The sequence below is a fragment of the Enoplosus armatus genome, chromosome 20 (assembly GCF_043641665.1).
Source record: "Enoplosus armatus isolate fEnoArm2 chromosome 20, fEnoArm2.hap1, whole genome shotgun sequence".
In the NCBI taxonomy this organism is placed as follows: domain Eukaryota; kingdom Metazoa; phylum Chordata; class Actinopteri; order Centrarchiformes; family Enoplosidae; genus Enoplosus; species Enoplosus armatus.
The window spans coordinates 10,951,325-10,968,796 of record NC_092199.1 but is presented as its reverse complement, the minus strand read 5'-3'; the positions used below and the strand labels follow the sequence as shown (position 1 = coordinate 10,968,796).

General features: G+C 40.8%; 2 protein-coding genes across 2 annotated transcripts; both read left to right on the top strand.

The window, feature by feature from the left end:
- Positions 1-1,914: 1,914 nt before the first annotated feature.
- Positions 1,915-3,297, top strand: vkorc1 (vitamin K epoxide reductase complex, subunit 1). Its single transcript, XM_070927237.1, has 3 exons — positions 1,915-2,159; positions 2,533-2,642; positions 2,839-3,297. Exons 1-3 carry the CDS (start codon positions 1,990-1,992, stop codon positions 3,048-3,050), a joined length of 492 nt encoding a protein of 163 aa, XP_070783338.1. The 5' UTR covers positions 1,915-1,989; the 3' UTR covers positions 3,051-3,297.
- Positions 3,298-7,661: 4,364 nt separating this feature from the next.
- Positions 7,662-17,100, top strand: LOC139303634 (transmembrane protease serine 9-like). Its single transcript, XM_070927476.1, is given in 23 exon segments — positions 7,662-7,716; positions 8,246-8,266; positions 8,475-8,660; positions 8,834-9,091; positions 9,225-9,370; positions 9,470-9,776; positions 10,252-10,441; positions 10,544-10,791; positions 11,002-11,147; positions 11,237-11,576; positions 11,672-11,844; positions 12,295-12,565; positions 12,760-12,905; positions 12,995-13,253; positions 14,000-14,162; positions 14,277-14,545; positions 14,641-14,786; positions 14,882-15,118; positions 15,789-15,798; positions 15,889-16,051; positions 16,166-16,434; positions 16,530-16,675; positions 16,771-17,100. Coding segments are annotated over 23 exon segments (4,479 nt in total).
- The last annotated feature ends 372 nt before the right edge of the window (positions 17,101-17,472 follow it).

The window sequence follows — 17,472 nt, the reverse complement described above, 5'->3', positions numbered from 1 at the left end:
TTGTACTAGCATTCTTACAAAACAACATATCAGTATCATCTGATAACAGTGGAAAAATATATCCACCATACTGGTCTTTTGCTGTATGTTATTAGTCAACAACATTTACCTGTATGTCCCTGCAATAATCATCATTGGCTGGACAGCTACAGTCAATCAAACAGTCAAGTCTACATCAGTGATCCTCTAAAGCTAAAAGACCATAGCGGACAGCCGCTGATGTGAATCCAACAGGTAATATGTTTGTTTCTTTGTAAACCGAATTACTATTTAACTCCAGCTCCTCTCACTGCCAGAGCCCTGGGCCCGGCCCCCCAGGAGCCACTTCAGGACTCTTCATCAAAAGGTCAGCCAGTTGTCCTTCAGGTACAACACAGACTGAACAGCCACACAGATGCAACCTTACATTATTGAGATAATGGTTTGGCAATTATTTAGTCACAATATTGACTAAACAGAGGTATTTTATTTTTAAATGCAAATTGATTGTCACCATTATAATAAGGAAACAAGACAGACACGAGGCGTGACCAACACGCTGCCCAGCAACTTCATACCCACTAACTTAGGCCTGTCAGTCAAGTGGCCAAAACCTGTAGCTCTCAGTCAAAAGACGTCTCTAGATTACAGCTGGAGTCTGTTTACAGATTGACAGACAGAGAACAAATCCACGAGGACCTGTCTTTAAGGACCTGCTAGTTTCTGTCATACATCACTAAAAGAAACTAATTATAACAGCGCTGCCTTACCCACTTTTTGACGCAGGGGCGTAAGCTAGTTACCTGAAGCCCAGGCTTTCTCGGAACGTATCCCGTTAAACCATGTCTTTCTCGGTTTATATAACCAAACGGGACGACACAGAGACGTGTTCCGAGGTAACGGAACAGTCTTTCACCTTGTGAACCAACCACAGCATCCGTAAATGTGTTTTTAATCGCGTAGTAGCACTGCTATCTCTTGGTTTTGTCTGCCGCTTCCTCGTACAGTTCCGTGTTGGGTTTGAGTGCCAATGTGGTGGACCAATGAGGCGAGGTGACGACCGAAAAACTGTCCAATAGGAGCAGAGGACGTGCTGGAAGGCGGGACGTTACGGTAGACAGAAGGGTCTCTGTTGTTAGGGGTGGTGGTGACGCCGTTTTCCAGAATTTAATTATTTTAGGAGGGGCCACATTTGGACAAAATTACCTGCACTTAAGCTCTTTGTATGTATGATAGACTGAGATAGGATAAGATAGCTAGAAAAGAATAGTTAGATAACATGAAAGTGAAAGTGAAAAATGAAGTGTTTGGAAGCTACTGTAAATGTATTATACACAACGATGGAAAGTAGAAAGTTTGGGGCCCTGGGGCAGTTGTCCTCTTTGCCAGGTTGGTAGTCCCCTTGCCCAAAAATAAGTAATAAATATGAGGTGGTTAAAATAAGCTCCATCTTGATCCTGTTAAAATGATCCTGTAATATAACGTATAATGAGTAATTTTACTTTTGCTACCTTATGCATGTATTGCTGACAATACTACATTTTGAACGCAGGCCTTTTACTTGTAACAGTGTTTTTACACTGTGTTATTGCTACTTTTACTTAAGTAAATCTGAGTACTTCTTCCACCACTGATTATACATTAGGCACAATGTGTTCAGACCGCAGATTGAACAATAATTATGTCCAGAGCACATACAGTATACACTACTGAAAACAGCTGCAGTGGTATTTCCAAGCAGCCTGAAACAGAGGCCAAATAGGCTGAAGTCCACAGTAATTACACAGTAAACAGACCTTTGGCTGTCCAATGAAATGCAGTGACAAAAACCCACCAGACCAATCAAAAGTGAGGATCTGACTTTTAACACGTCGCCCTGACTGGGAAGAAAAGTTTGTGAAGTTTGGAAGCAAACAGAAGCGGACTGAGGCAAGTTTCCTACAAATTTCTTTTTATCCTCCTTGAGTCATTTTAATTCATCTAGTCCGCGAGACGTGTCCTGAAATAAACATGGCGTTGCCGAAATGGGAGAGAAAAACGCGCATATTTCTGTGCGTTTTCGGTTTGTTTTTGTCCGTCTATGCGCTTCACGTCGAGCTGTCCCGAGAGAGAAACCCAGATTACAGGGCGATGTGCGACCTGGGGGAGTCTGTGAGCTGCTCCAAAGTGTTTATCTCCAGGTATGTTTTTATTCCGCGTTTTGTTTTATCAGCTCATACCTGCTCTGTTGTGCAGATCTGCAAGACCTCGACTTGTACTTTAGTGACCATTGAGTCACTAACGTTTGCTTGTAAAATGTGAATATTTCATGGCAGGTCCGACCCCCTTCCTTCATTGCCACGTGTTAAAATCCCCTGCAAGTGCTTCACATCAGCTACTATGTTACACCTAGTGGATATTCCTTTTTTGACATTTCCTGTCAAATTGCTTTTCATTAAATAATCTGCATGACTGATTATTTATGTAGGACTTATAAACCATTATGTATGACATCTTTTCATTTTCTTTTCAATAATGTGTTGTACTGACTGTTTCCCTTTTCTTCTTTGGCAGATGGGGACGTGGTTTTGGCTTGGTCCAGTTCTTTGTAGCCAAAGATAGCCCTCTGAACCAGCCCAACAGTGTGCTTGGCATCATATTCTACACTCTGCAAATGGGACTCGGTTAGTCTGTCATTGTCTTCTGCAAATTACAGTGCTGTGTGTTTTTAGGCAAGATAGACAGTTTGCAATCCAGCATGTCAGTGAACCATGGCAGGGCCTGCATTCAGCTGAGATAAAACATTATAGTTCCTAAATATTGCCTGTGAAATGTATTTTATTAATGGATTGAACTCCTCTGTGTGTGTCTTTATTGCAGGACTGTCTCTGTCCAAAAAAGCAGTCATGTTTTTGGTCTTCTCCTCCTGGGTGTCTGTGGCCGGCTCTCTCTATCTCGCATCTATTCTCGCCTTTGTTCTGGGGGATTTCTGCATGGTCTGCGTGTCAACATATATTGTCAACTTTGCGTTGCTGTTCACCAACCTGAAACGAAGGAGAGCAATTGAAGGAATGAAGGAAAAGGCTGGATAGAAAGTGCCACTTGCAAAATTCAACACGTTCTTTTTCTTTCTGCTGAGCTGAAGCCGCACTGGACCTGAAAAGCAAATTCTCTCCCACAGCGTTTCTGCACTGTTTACACCTGTTAAGACTTTTCAGAGAAACAGGACTGGAGATCTGCAGTATAAGATGATGTCTAGTGCAGAAACTTGATAGAGCAGCAGTGATTTTTGTCCATCATTGTGCATTTGTGATGCTGATTACACTCTTTTGAATACTACTTCTTGTCTCAAGTGATTTAGGCCCAGCTTGTGAAGACAACAAAAATCCTAAAAGTGGAAATACACTAGTCTACAGTAAATCACTAGGTGTCAATGCAGCGCCATGTAATTACTCAGTCTAACCAATGGATGGAGCTAAATGCTCAGGGTTATCATGTGTTGCATGGTGAATGTGGACACGGGTCAAATTTAGTGGTATACTTCAAGAACACACAGAAACTATAGAATTCGCATTACATGTATGACTGAAAAATAGGATATCACAAATTGTGAAACTCAAGATTATTTTCTGAACCAAATGTATTTTAAGCCACACATACAGTAAACATAAAGTTAGGCCTTTTGATATACTACTTAAAGATGAAAAGCACAAGCTCACTCAGGTTTTGTGAGATGTTCATTCATTGTTGGATCAGTCAGACACATGCCAACATGCCCACCTGTGCCACCTACACACTGCTGCAGGTGGTGCGTCTTAAATCTTCTAACAATTCTGCCTGTTGAATGCAGCTTCCCTCCAAAGTAAGCTTTGCAGTCTTTGGATACTCAACACTCATGTCGGATGGTAGATTTAAACTTCTCCCAATTGAATTTGCCATGCTAGACCCTTATCTGTGGCAGAGAGTGTTTCGCTTTGAGTGTCTTAGTCAACATTATGAATTTTCTCCCCATTAATTAACACCACATGGAAAGGTGGAGCTGCATGATGTATATAATAAGAAGGACCTGTAGTAGGTCGACTCCCTCAGAAGAGAATGTTGAATATCAGGAGACTCAAAGACCTACAGTTTTATGGTTAAAATCAAAAGTACATTGAACTCATCACACATCCAAAATATGTGAAATCTAGTACAATTATGTATTAGTGGTTGTTCATATTACTTCGTCTTATTTTGTTCCTCAACAATTCATTAAATCTTGTGAAATGTGACTCATTAGCACGTCTTTAAATCATACTGCAAACGTCACCCCACGTTAGTTGTTACATCAGTAGTTTGAGATGTCAGCCAAACTGTATGACTAACCCCTCTGCTACCACGGTGCACTGTGACAGTCATCAAAGCATCTGATAATTAATCACATTGTCTGCTTGTCCACACTGCTACTTTATCTTAATTTACTGACAACTGAGTACTTAGTCCAATAGTACTCAAATATTTTGCTGATACGCCACCGTGTTAACTAAAAAAAACGATTGTCACTTCTCTACAAAAGCCAATATTTTACCTGGAAAATATGACTCTTTACTTGCAAAATACTCTGTAATACTATACTGTTATCACATTGCAGATAAACACTGCAGATGATGTTAGAACGTAGATGGGTAAAGCACTTTAAGCAACTGAAAAAAATATGTAGCATATGTACAACCCTAAAAACAAAGGTTTCAGCAGATATTGTGAGATATGATATTGTTCCTCATACCAGTTGACTTGCAGTGTGGACAGATGGCAGATTCACAAACAAAGACTTCGCCACAACAGAACCACCTTTAACAGGATCCAACGGCAAACATTCTTGAAATTTTAGCTTCTTTTCTGATTGTTACGTATTATCCCAACCCTTCACATAACTATTTACTCTTTCTCTTACCCCCTCACACAGTTTCCTTCCTCATGAGGTAGTTTTCCACTAAATCAAGTTGATTCTTATTCACCAGTGACTCAGTCAGTTGTCATGTGCAGTGGTGGGAAGAAACCACAAGTACTGTACATAAGTACAATTTTGAGGTACTTGTATTTCCATTTTCTGATACTTTACACTTCATAAAATGCTTCAATACTTCATATACTTTATAATACAAACTATAATCAACAAATAAAATTATTGTGTATTATTATAGGTGCAGGTACATAGGTACAGCTGCAACATTAAAGTGAACATTATAATCCAATAATATAACACATTATTCTGAATTGGGCCATTCTACATAGTGAGTACTTATACTGTTGATACTTTAGGTGTATTTAATACTTTTGTACTTTTACTTAAGTAAATTCTTTAAAGTACTTTTTCCCCCAGTGGGCATGTTTGATCCCTCAGGTCACCGTGACATAGCTGCTTCTCCTCTTTACAAAGTGATGACCAGAGACAGCGGATGACTACAGACAGTTGACACTTCAACATAATTAAAACTGGTTGCATTCCCTGAACTGTAAATAAAGTAGCAAGACATGTCCTTACACTTGATGTGTGAATGTGCAAATCTCTTTTAAGTTTCATTTTCAATTGCAAGAGGTTCCACATTTTCTTAGTATTTGTGATAGATGGTAACATGTGAGATCAAGAGAATGATCATAATCAGCAAAATGTAAATAACGTCACAGCTAAAATCGACACTTTTTGTGTCTCTCACTTCCTCAAGTGAGTTAGGATCAACTCTGCAGTGTAGATGTTTATCACCACAGTTTTATATGACAAAGATAGATTTATTGGTGTTCTCTATTGGACACGAAAAAGTGTGAGATCAAAAATCAGGCTTTATGTTGCAGGTGTTTAAATGAGACTGAAAGAATAAATTAATCCCACTGTAATAATTAAAACAATAACTAACAAACTGTGGTTACAGCTTAATAGCTTTTCTCAATTATCTTTGCCCGTGCAATCATTCCAGGAAGTTGTTAAGCATTAAAGCTTTTTTTACTCATTGTCCAACAAAGGCCTGCTGCCAGTTTAATGTACTGGAGGGCATTTGTGACAACAGAGTATTTAGGTCATCATTGTTTATTGAAAATGAAAGGTAATTCAGCTTTTGATTCTTTGAAAATACACATTAATTTCTTCTACTTCTTAGTGACAGTCGTGTTGTCATATAAATTAAATGAAAATAAACTGTATTGTGCTTTTTTTCTGTTATCGGAGGCTCTGAGGAGTTTTAAAAGTGATTTATAAGTCCAAACATGACACTTAATGGGCATAAAGGTAATCCAAGTTTCACTGAGAAAAAAACGGTAGAAAAATATTAACCCAGCAAACAGTGTGCTGTGTTGAAATGTTATATAACTGCATCAGAAAAGGTCTTTCTTCTTACTGTCAAAATGCATATTTGCAGTTTAAAAATACACAGAAGATGATGGATGAGGTGTAAAGGTTGCAGCCATAACATGAACGTATAGGACGTTCCTGTGTCGCATTGTTTTTTTTGTGACACAAGCCGTTTCATCAACACGTCAGAGAGAGCTATTCATCACTGTGGTTGAATTCCTAGCCTTTGTTGGGATCTTGTTCATAATTGCACTGACAGACAAGTGCAGTAGTTAGGGTAAGGGTTAAGGTAAGGAATTAATAGTATATCTGTGAATGAGGTACTCACGTTGCGTGTTGGGCTATGCATGTGTTCTGAGATGACGACACTGCAGCTGATCCACACTTAATGCCCAACAAACCCCAAAACATAAGAATATAAGTTAATTGTTACTTTTAATTAGGATGAATTATGCCAGTGGTTTATGTTATGAGTTGAGAATAGACTGCTTTGGATTACTCAGCAACCAAGACGAAAGCAGGCATTACTAATTCAATCAGATGACATCATATTGTAGATATAAGTGATTTAATCTGATTAACAACAGCGGTAATATATGTATTTTTAAATAATGTAGATAGATAAGTGTCACGAGTAGCCTGAATATTACATCCTGTCACATGAGTATGATAATGGCAATATTCTGCAGGACACCAGTGACATAACCAGGAGGTGCTTTGTCTCTGAAATACCATTTCATCTGTACATTGTAAGCCAAGCTGCTGATACACACAATTGTGAACAACGACAAAGAGGAGACACTTTCGTCACATCTTGTAAAAAATGCTCCACTGCTGTCTGTGTCTCAACCATGGGACACCATACCATGGGTATTTTCACTCTCTCATACTGGGTTTGCAGAAGTCTCATATGAAACTGGTTTGTCCACACCTTCTATGGTGACACAGAAGAAGTGAAGGCCAGCTTCAATATTTACGCAACAATTGATCTCTATTGAGACTGTGAAAGGGGCAGTTCTTTGTCATTAAAACCACAAGTCATAATCAAGTTTTATTCCAGTATACCACATAAAAAAAGGGAAAATGAATCTCTTTGTTGTCTGTTTGTTGAGCCAACTAGCCTCACCACACCTGTAATTCATACACTTGGTGGACTTACAGCTAGGACAGAGGCCTCTAAGCTGTGAACGGATGAAATAACATTACTGGATTGCTGTAGTCTTTTTTTTCCCCAAAAAAAATTGAGCAACAAGGAAACAGCTCATTGAATGTTATGTGGCTCGTGGGAGGGGCACCCCTCGTGGCAGGTGACAGGTGACAGGTGACAGGTCAAAGCAGGCCTATAAAGAGTGACCAACAAGAGCTGTGCAGTCGCACAATGGCTGTGAAGAAGTGGATCTGCGTATTGACTCTGGCGAGCCTTTTATCTGCAGGTAAGTCACGGCAGATCCTGGCAGAATTGTTTAATATGTTGTGGTAGGCCTCCTTACAAATGAACAAATTTCAGCACATTATTATATATATATGTAACACGTTACATATAGTATTTTCAACACAGAGTGACTGTTAGATGTAGTAGATGAGTATTATTATTATAAATGTATTAGAAGTATGATTTCAGGGGAAGACTAAAATTCTATACATTGATTTATATACAATAAAAAACTGTGAAACTCTTAGATCCCCAGAAGAATCCATATAATATTTTAGTGGCAAGTTTATATTCATTTTGGTGCTTGTATAAAATATGCATTTGAAGTCATTATAAATAGCTAGATAAATATAATGATGAAATAATACAGTAGTAGGCTCCATTACATTTTTTATCAGGTTTTCTCTCATAGATGAACATGTCAGCATCCAAAAGCCAAGAGGCCAACATAATCCGTTTCTATTTGTCTGTAAATAGCCCTCACCTCTCAGATTGATGTTATTAACCCATTTGTGTTGTCTCTTTCCCAGAATCACAGGCTCAACTTGATGGTGAGTTGAACACATTTAATATCCATTAAAATCTCTAGGTTCCATATTGCATCTAGTTTTCCAAGCTGTGATGGGAATTATTAACTTTAAGAAGCACACCATTTTATCCCAGTGATAACCTGGGAAACCCAAACTTGTTAAATAATTAATTTAAAGTGTCTTGACCGACTTTGCTTCTGAAGTCTGGCCCTACTGATCTCTTTTCCAGTATGTGGCACTGCTCCACTCAACACCAGGATAGTTGGGGGTGAAGACGCTCCACCTGGAAGTTGGCCCTGGCAGGTTAGTCTGCAGAGATTTGGCGGCCATGTTTGTGGTGGTTCCCTCATCAACAAAGAGTGGGTGATGTCTGCTGCTCACTGCTTCTCCAGGTGGGTGACACAAGCCTCCACATGTTCGTTATTAATAAAATGATTCCTGGGGTTTGACCAGTATTTGTATCAGGGCGAAGATGCCTAGTACTGAATTTCATTACACATACACAAATATTTCTATACTGGTTCATGTCTGTATTAGTATTCTACTATTTATATTTCATATTATATTGTACCTTCAGCTCAAACCCAGCAGGATGGACCATCGTGTTAGGTCGACAGAATCAGGAGGGCAAAAACCCAAACGAAGTGTCCAGAACTGTCGCCAGAATCATCTTGCATCCAAACTATGACAGCGACTCCAACAACAACGACATCGCTCTGCTGAGACTCTCCTCACCAGTCAAATTCACAGACTACATCAGACCTGTGTGTCTGGCAGCCAGTGACAGTGTGTTCAACAACGGTACTGATAGCTGGGTCACTGGCTGGGGCGCAGTCGAGGAGGGAGGTGAGGATGGTAACATGTGCACGTACAGGTCTATTAAAAAAACAAGGAACTGAATTTCAAGATCATATTAAGTGATTGTGTTGAACATATGTTGTTCATGTTCATAACATCCTTTAATGGTCTTATGTTTCAGTGTCCCTCCCGTCCCCTCAAGCTCTGCAAGAAGTGAAGGTTCCAGTTCTGGGGAACAGACAGTGTAACTGTCTCAATGGAGTCGGTACAGTCACAGACAACATGATCTGTGCTGGTGTTCTGGCAGGAGGCAAAGACTCGTGTCAGGTATAAACAATCTATTTTCCCTTTTTCCAGACAGTCACTTACAAACTAAAATTGCTTTGTAAAGCTGTACGGTTCAATTTCTTTTTGTCCCACATACAGGGTGACTCAGGAGGTCCAATGGTCAGCAAACAGGGCTCCATCTGGATCCAGTCTGGAATTGTTAGTTTTGGTTTTGGCTGTGCGCGCCCCAATCTGCCGGGAGTCTACTCCAGAGTGTCCCGTTACCAGTCCTGGATCAACTCCCACATCAGCTCTGATGAGCCAGGCTTTGTCCAGTTCACCTCCAGTGGGCTGGATGCTGACAGCAGCTACACCTGTCCTGGCCTACCAGCTCCCTCCAGCACACAGCCTCCAACGTGTGTGTGTTCCTCTACAACACCTGAAACACCAGCCGCAAGTGCAGACGGTAAGTAGAGAATAAGTTAGTTCAACATTTGCAGCCTTTATATTTATCATTTATACCATTGACTATATATAAATTCAGATATTTTGTTTAAACAAAAAAAACACTACATTATTTTTAACCATTACTTTATTGTATCTGTATATATCATTTACACTTCTTATCTATATTGTGGGCTTCTATGTTATATTGATTTCAACTTACAATGAGAGACAGAAAAAATCAGCAAAATTACATGCAACTAAAGTAAACAGGGCAAGGGTCAAGGCATCATGCCTCTAAAAATTCTTGCTGAAGGAGAATAACCGGAGAAGAAAAACAGAATTTTGTATTGAACTCCATCTGAAATTGAACTGAAATTCAATATGCAACATACATGCTGTAATCAATTGGGCCTCAACCAATAAAAATATAGCTGAGGTGGCAGAACTTCAGTTGCATCAGTGATGTTTCATTTGTATGTTTTTATCTGCTATAGTGTGCGGCACCACTCAGCAGCATCACAGGATAGTTGGAGGTGGGGCTGCTGAAGCAGGAAGTTGGCCCTGGCAGGCTAGTCTTCACCTGTTCGGCGGCCATGTTTGTGGTGGTTCCCTCATCAACAGAGAGTGGGTGATGTCTGCTGCTCACTGCTTCTCCAGGTAGGGGATTACACCGTGTTTTTTTTTGTTTTTTTTTGCATATTTAGATATCCTGGTACTGACAAAAGTGCAGTTTATTTCAAAATATGTATTTATATGCTCTCTTAGGTTAAGCACTAATGGTTGGAGGATTTTCTTGGGTCGCCATAACCAGGAAGGGAGTAACCCTAACGAGGAGGTCAGAACGGTGTCCAAAATTGTTCTTCATCCGAACTATGACAGCGACACCAACAGCAACGACATCGCTCTGCTGAGACTCTCCTCACCAGTCAAATTCACAGACTACATCAGACCTGTGTGTCTGGCAGCCCGTGACAGTGTGTTCAACAACGGTACTGATAGCTGGGTCACTGGCTGGGGCGCAGTCGAGGAGGGAGGTGAGGATTATGATCTATTGTAGCTGGAATCCTGTAATATTAAACAGACTCAGACATGTGTTGCATTACAGCTCTGTCTCTCCAGCAATGTGTTTTAATGTAATCTTGTATGTAGGTGATCATGTGTGCCATTAAAACTGTATTGTGACTGTCTTTTGAAAAGGAAAAGGAGCATTATAAGTAAATAATAAAACTTAATCTTTTCTGCAGTGTCCCTCCCGTCCCCTCAAACTCTGCAAGAAGTGGAGGTTCCAGTTCTGGGAAACAGACAGTGTAACTGTCTCAATGGAGTCGGTACAGTCACAGACAACATGATCTGTGCTGGTGTTCTGGCAGGAGGCAAAGACTCATGTCAGGTAAGATGCTTCACTTTTATTTGTTACTTGTTGGTAAATGTGTTTATGGTTTTCTGAAGTCCTCAGACATCTCCTCTCCATCTCTTCAGGGTGACTCAGGAGGTCCAATGGTGAGTCAGCAGGGCTCCGTCTGGATCCAGTCTGGAATTGTTAGTTTTGGTTTTGGCTGTGCTCGTCCCAATCTGCCGGGAGTCTACTCCAGAGTGTCCCGTTACCAGTCCTGGATCAACTCCCACATCAGCTCTGATGAGCCAGGCTTTGTCCAGTTCACCTCCAGTGGGCTGGATGCTGACAGCAGCTACACCTGTCCTGGTCTACCACTTCCTGTTGTAGTTGCTGCTACTACTACTGGTACTGCAGGACCAGACACAACTACAGATCCAGTAACCAAAACCACAGCACCAGCTATAGTTGCTCCGAGTGCAGAAGGTCAGTTTTGTTTTATGTGTATTGTTATTTAAACTTAAATTTAAATGTCGTGTTCCATAATCACGGTGTCTACTCTTTCTTTATCTTCTCTCCAGTTTGTGGAACAACCACCATCATCAATAAGATAGTTGGAGGTGAAGATGCTCCACCTGGAAGTTGGCCCTGGCAGGTTAGTCTGCAGAGATTTGGCGGCCATGTTTGTGGTGGTTCCCTCATCAACAGAGAGTGGGTGATGTCTGCTGCTCACTGCTTTACAAGGTTGGTGATTATCTGATAATAATTATTAACCTGTTGTGATACTATATAAATACAACAGAAAAAGGGCCAACAAGACAGTCTCTCATCGGCCATTTTTACACATTTCAAGGTTTTAGTTTTAAGTTTAGGAACATTTAACCAAACATGACGAATATGATAATATTCTCCACTTCTATAATTAATGTCTTAAGTACATTGCTCTTTCTTTTGAATATGGTAAATTAAAAAGCCATACAAGTTAGTGACATCTAATTTTACCTGCCACTGACTGAGCCATTTCACCAACCTCCTGACACACCAGCCTCTACTGAGGTGCTTGATGTTCAGCTGGTGGCTGGTTTGTTAAATGTTTATCTGGGTCTCATATATAAATCAAACAAAAAAATGTTGACAAGATTCTTTTAGTTTAACCTTTGTTAAATCATGTGTATTAATTGCTTTCTTTTTCTTTTTTGGAAACAGTACAAGCACATTTGGGTGGCAAATTTTCTTGGGTCGGCAGAATCAGGAGGGCAAAAACCCAAACGAAGTGTCCAGAACTGTCGCCAGAATCATCTTGCATCCAAACTATGACAGCGACACCAACGACAACGACATAGCTCTGCTCAGACTCTCCTCACCAGTCAAATTCACAGACTACATCAGACCTGTGTGTCTGGCAGCCAGTGACAGTGTGTTCAACAACGGTACTGATAGCTGGGTCACTGGCTGGGGCGCAGTCGAGGAGGGAGGTGAGGATTATGATCTATTGTAGCTGAAATCCTGTAATATTAAACAGACTCAGACATGTGTTGCATTACAGCTCTGCCTCTCCAGCAATGTGTTTTAATGTAATCTTGTATGCCATCAAAACTGTATTGTGACTGTCTTTTGAAAAGGAAAAGGAGCATTATAAGTAAATAACAATACTTAATCTTTTCTGCAGTGTCCCTCCCGTCCCCTCAAACTCTGCAAGAAGTGGAGGTTCCAGTTCTGGGGAACAGACAGTGTAACTGTCTCAATGGAGTCGGTACAGTCACAGACAACATGATCTGTGCTGGTGTTCTGGCAGGAGGCAAAGACTCGTGTCAGGTAAGATGCTTCACTTTTATTTGTTACTTGTTGGTAAATGTGTTTGTGGTTTTCTGAATTCCTCAGACATCTCCTCTCCATCTCTTCAGGGTGACTCAGGAGGTCCAATGGTGAGTCAGCAGGGCTCCGTCTGGATCCAGTCTGGAATTGTTAGTTTTGGTTTTGGCTGTGCGCGTCCCAATCTGCCGGGAGTCTACTCCAGAGTGTCCCGTTACCAGTCCTGGATCAACTCCCACATCAGCTCTGATGAGCCAGGCTTTGTCCAGTTCACCTCCAGTGGGCTGGATGCTGACAGCAGCTACACCTGTCCTGGTCTACCACCTCCTGTTGTAGTTACTACTACTACTGGTCCTTTAGGACCAGATGTTACAACTACAGACTCACCATTCACTGTTTTAAGTGCTGAATGTAAGTAACCTGTCTACTACAGTATTTCAAATCTGCATTTCAATTATCTGTTATTCATACAATTAGTTAAAATCTTACCAACTTTTCATAACAGTCATGAATTTTCAGTCTTTCATATCCCTTTCCCATGTTTGATCCAGGCCTTCTTTTTCCATCCTACATTTATTATTCAATTCAGCAACTTATTAAAGCCACTATTTCTTACATTTGAAAATTCATGCCTTTGACGCCCCCAGTGGTAACACAAAAAATTACACTGGAAGGAAGCAGTGTTACATAGTTGCTTTAAGTTGAAGTAAAATAAGTCTGTAGAATTTTTATGACTATAGTTTCTTTGTAATTAATCTGATGTAATAAGTTTCTGAAGAAAGTTTTGACTATCCTGTTTGAAATCGGTACAGTCTTCATGTGGGGGATGAGTGGTAGTGGTGCACATTGCCTTCTTCCACTTTGTCATTTGTGATACTGCCATTGGGAGTCACTAAAGTAAGAAAATTTAAAATCTTGCATACAGGCTTTAACTTATTGTAAGGCTAATTTATTTTCTATTTTATTTTAGATGACTTAATATGTATGTTTGTTACAGCTACCCCAGGGTTTATATAGTTTCGATGAAGTCTGTTATTTTTGTGAGTGGATCAGCATGTTTCATTTAAGATATGCTTATTGCAACACATTTCTTTCAGTATGCGGCATCACTCCCCTGAACACCAGGATAGTTGGAGGTGAAGATGCTCCACCTGGAAGTTGGCCCTGGCAGGTTAGTCTGCAGAGATTTGGCGGCCATGTTTGTGGTGGTTCCCTCATCAACAGAGAGTGGGTGATGTCTGCTGCTCACTGCTTCTTCAGGTGGGTAACTTTAATATATTAGAGGATCAATTATACTATCTCAGTCTGTAGTTTTTCAATGCTTTTAGTCTCCGTTCTTCTTAAAACCAGTACATTGTGTCATGTCTACTTCAGTACAAGTACGTCTGGATGGCAGGTTTCTCTCGGTCGTCAGAACCTTCAGGGAAAAAACCCAAACGAAGTGTCCAGAACTGTCGCCAGAATCATCTTGCATCCAAACTATGACAGCGACACCAACAACAACGACATCGCTCTGCTGAGACTCTCCTCACCAGTCAAATTCACAGACTACATCAGACCTGTGTGTCTGGCAGCCCGTGACAGTGTGTTCAACATCGGTACTGATAGCTGGGTCACTGGCTGGGGCGCAGTCGAGGAGGGAGGTGAGTCTGCTTGTTGCTGACAAATACTTTTGTTCATGTGCCCTCTAAACAGCAGGTGGATGTGTGAATTGTCTCTCTTCTTGTTGCTCCCTCAGTGTCATTACCGTTCCCAGAAACTCTGCAAGAAGTGGAAGTTCCAGTTCTGGGGAACAGACAGTGTAACTGTCTCAATGGAGTCGGTACAGTCACAGACAACATGATCTGTGCTGGTGTTCTGGCAGGAGGCAAAGACTCGTGTCAGGTATAAACAATCTATTTTCCCTGTTTCCAGACGGTCATTTACAAACTAAAATTTGTAAAGCTGTACGGTTCAATTTCTTTTTGTCCCACATACAGGGTGACTCAGGAGGTCCAATGGTCAGCAAACAGGGCTCCGTCTGGATCCAGTCTGGAATTGTTAGTTTTGGTTTTGGCTGTGCGCGTCCCAATCTGCCGGGAGTCTACTCCAGAGTGTCCCGTTACCAGTCCTGGATCAACTCCCACATCAGCTCTGATGAGCCAGGCTTTGTCCAGTTCACCTCCAGTGGGCTGGATGCTGACAGCAGCTACACCTGTCCTGGTCTACCACCTCCTGTTGTAGTTACTACTACTACTGGTCCTTTAGGACCAGATGTTACAACTACAGACTCACCATTCACTGTTTTAAGTGCTGAATGTAAGTAACCTGTCTACTACAGTATTTCAAATCTGCATTTCAATTATCTGTTATTCATACAATTAGTTAAAATTTAACCAACTTTTCATTACAGTAATGAATTTTCAGTCTTTCATATCCCTTTCCCGTGTTTGATCCAGGCCTTCTTTTTCCATCCTACATTTATTATTCAATTCAGCAACTTATTAAAGCCACTATTTCTTACATTTGAAAATTCATGCCTTTGACGCCCCCAGTGGTAACACAAAAAATGACACTGGAAGGAAGCAGTGTTACATAGTTGTTTTAATTTGAAGTAAACTAAGTCTGTAGAATTTTTATGACTATAGTTTCTTTGTAATTAATCTGATGTAATAAGTTTCTGAAGAAAGTTTTGACTATCCTGTTTGAAATCGGTACAGTCTTCATGTGGGGGATGAGTGGTAGTGGTGCACATTGCCTTCTTCCACTTTGTCATTTGTGATACTGCCATTAGGAGTCACTAAAGTAAGAAAATTTAAAATCTTGCATACAGGCTTTAACTTATTGTAAGGCTAATTTATTTATTTATTTTTATTTTAGATGACTTCATATGTATGTTTGTTACAGCTACCCCAGGGTTTATATAGTTTCGATGAAGTCTGTTATTTTTGTGAGTGGATCAGCATGTTTCATTTAAGATATGCTTATTGCAACACATTTCTTTCAGTATGCGGCATCACTCCCCTGAACACCAGGATAGTTGGAGGTGAAGATGCTCCACCTGGAAGTTGGCCCTGGCAGGTTAGTCTGCAGAGATTTGGCGGCCATGTTTGTGGTGGTTCCCTCATCAACAGAGAGTGGGTGATGTCTGCTGCTCACTGCTTCTTCAGGTGGGTAACTTTAATATATTAGAGGATGAATTATACTGTCTCAGTCTGTAGTTTTTCAATGCTTTTAGTCTCCGTTCTTCTTAAAACCAGTACATTGTGTCATGTCTACTTCAGTACAAGTACGTCTGGATGGCAGGTTTCTCTCGGTCGTCAGAACCTTCAGGGAAAAAACCCAAACGAAGTGTCCAGAACTGTCGCCAGAATCATCTTGCATCCAAACTATGACAGCGACACCAACAACAACGACATCGCTCTGCTGAGACTCTCCTCACCAGTCAAATTCACAGACTACATCAGACCTGTGTGTCTGGCAGCCCGTGACAGTGTGTTCAACATCGGTACTGATAGCTGGGTCACTGGCTGGGGCGCAGTCGAGGAGGGAGGTGAGTCTGCTTGTTGCTGACAAATACTTTTGTTCATGTGCCCTCTAAACAGCAGGTGGATGTGTGAATTGTCTCTCTTCTTGTTGCTCCCTCAGTGTCATTACCGTTCCCAGAAACTCTGCAAGAAGTGGAAGTTCCAGTTCTGGGGAACAGACAGTGTAACTGTCTCAATGGAGTCGGTACAGTCACAGACAACATGATCTGTGCTGGTGTTCTGGCAGGAGGCAAAGACTCGTGTCAGGTATAAACAATCTATTTTCCCTGTTTCCAGACAGTAATTTACAAACTAAAATTTGTAAAGCTGTACGGTTCAATTTCTTTGTGTCCCACATACAGGGTGACTCAGGAGGTCCAATGGTCAGCAAACAGGGCTCCGTCTGGATCCAGTCTGGAATTGTTAGTTTTGGTTTTGGCTGTGCGCGTCCCAATCTGCCAGGAGTCTACTCCAGAGTGTCCCGTTACCAGTCCTGGATCAACTCCCACATCAGCTCTGATGAGCCAGGCTTTGTCCAGTTCACCTCCAGTGGGCTGGATGCTGACAGCAGCTACACCTGTCCTGGTCTACCACCTCCTGTTGTAGTTACTTCTACTACTACTGGTCCTTTAGGACCAGATGTTACAACTACAGACTCACCATTCACTGTTTTAAGTGCTGAATGTAAGTAACCTGTCTACCACAGTATTTCAAATCTGCATTTCAATTATCTGTTATTCATACAATTAGTTAAAATCTTACCAACTTTTCATAACAGTCATGAATTTTCAGTCTTTCATATCCCTTTCCCGTGTTTGATCCAGGCCTTCTTTTTCCATCCTACATTTATTATTCAATTCAGCAACTTATTAAAGCCACTATTTCTTACATTTGAAAATTCATGCCTTTGACGCCCCCAGTGGTAACACAAAAAATGACACTGGAAGGAAGCAGTGTTACATAGTTGCTTTAATTTGAAGTAAACTAAGTCTGTAGAATTTTTATGACTATAGTTTCTTTGTAATTAATCTGATGTAATAAGTTTCTGAAGAAAGTTTTGACTA

Coding starts and splice junctions, on each gene's coding strand:
- vkorc1 (XM_070927237.1), top strand. CDS start 1,990: ATGGCGTTGCCGAAATGGGAGAGAAAAACGCGCATATTTCTGTGCGTT. Junction 2,160..2,532: donor TCCAAAGTGTTTATCTCCAG/GTATGTTTTTAT, acceptor CTTCTTTGGCAG/ATGGGGACGTGGTTTTGGCT. Junction 2,643..2,838: donor CACTCTGCAAATGGGACTCG/GTTAGTCTGTCA, acceptor TCTTTATTGCAG/GACTGTCTCTGTCCAAAAAA.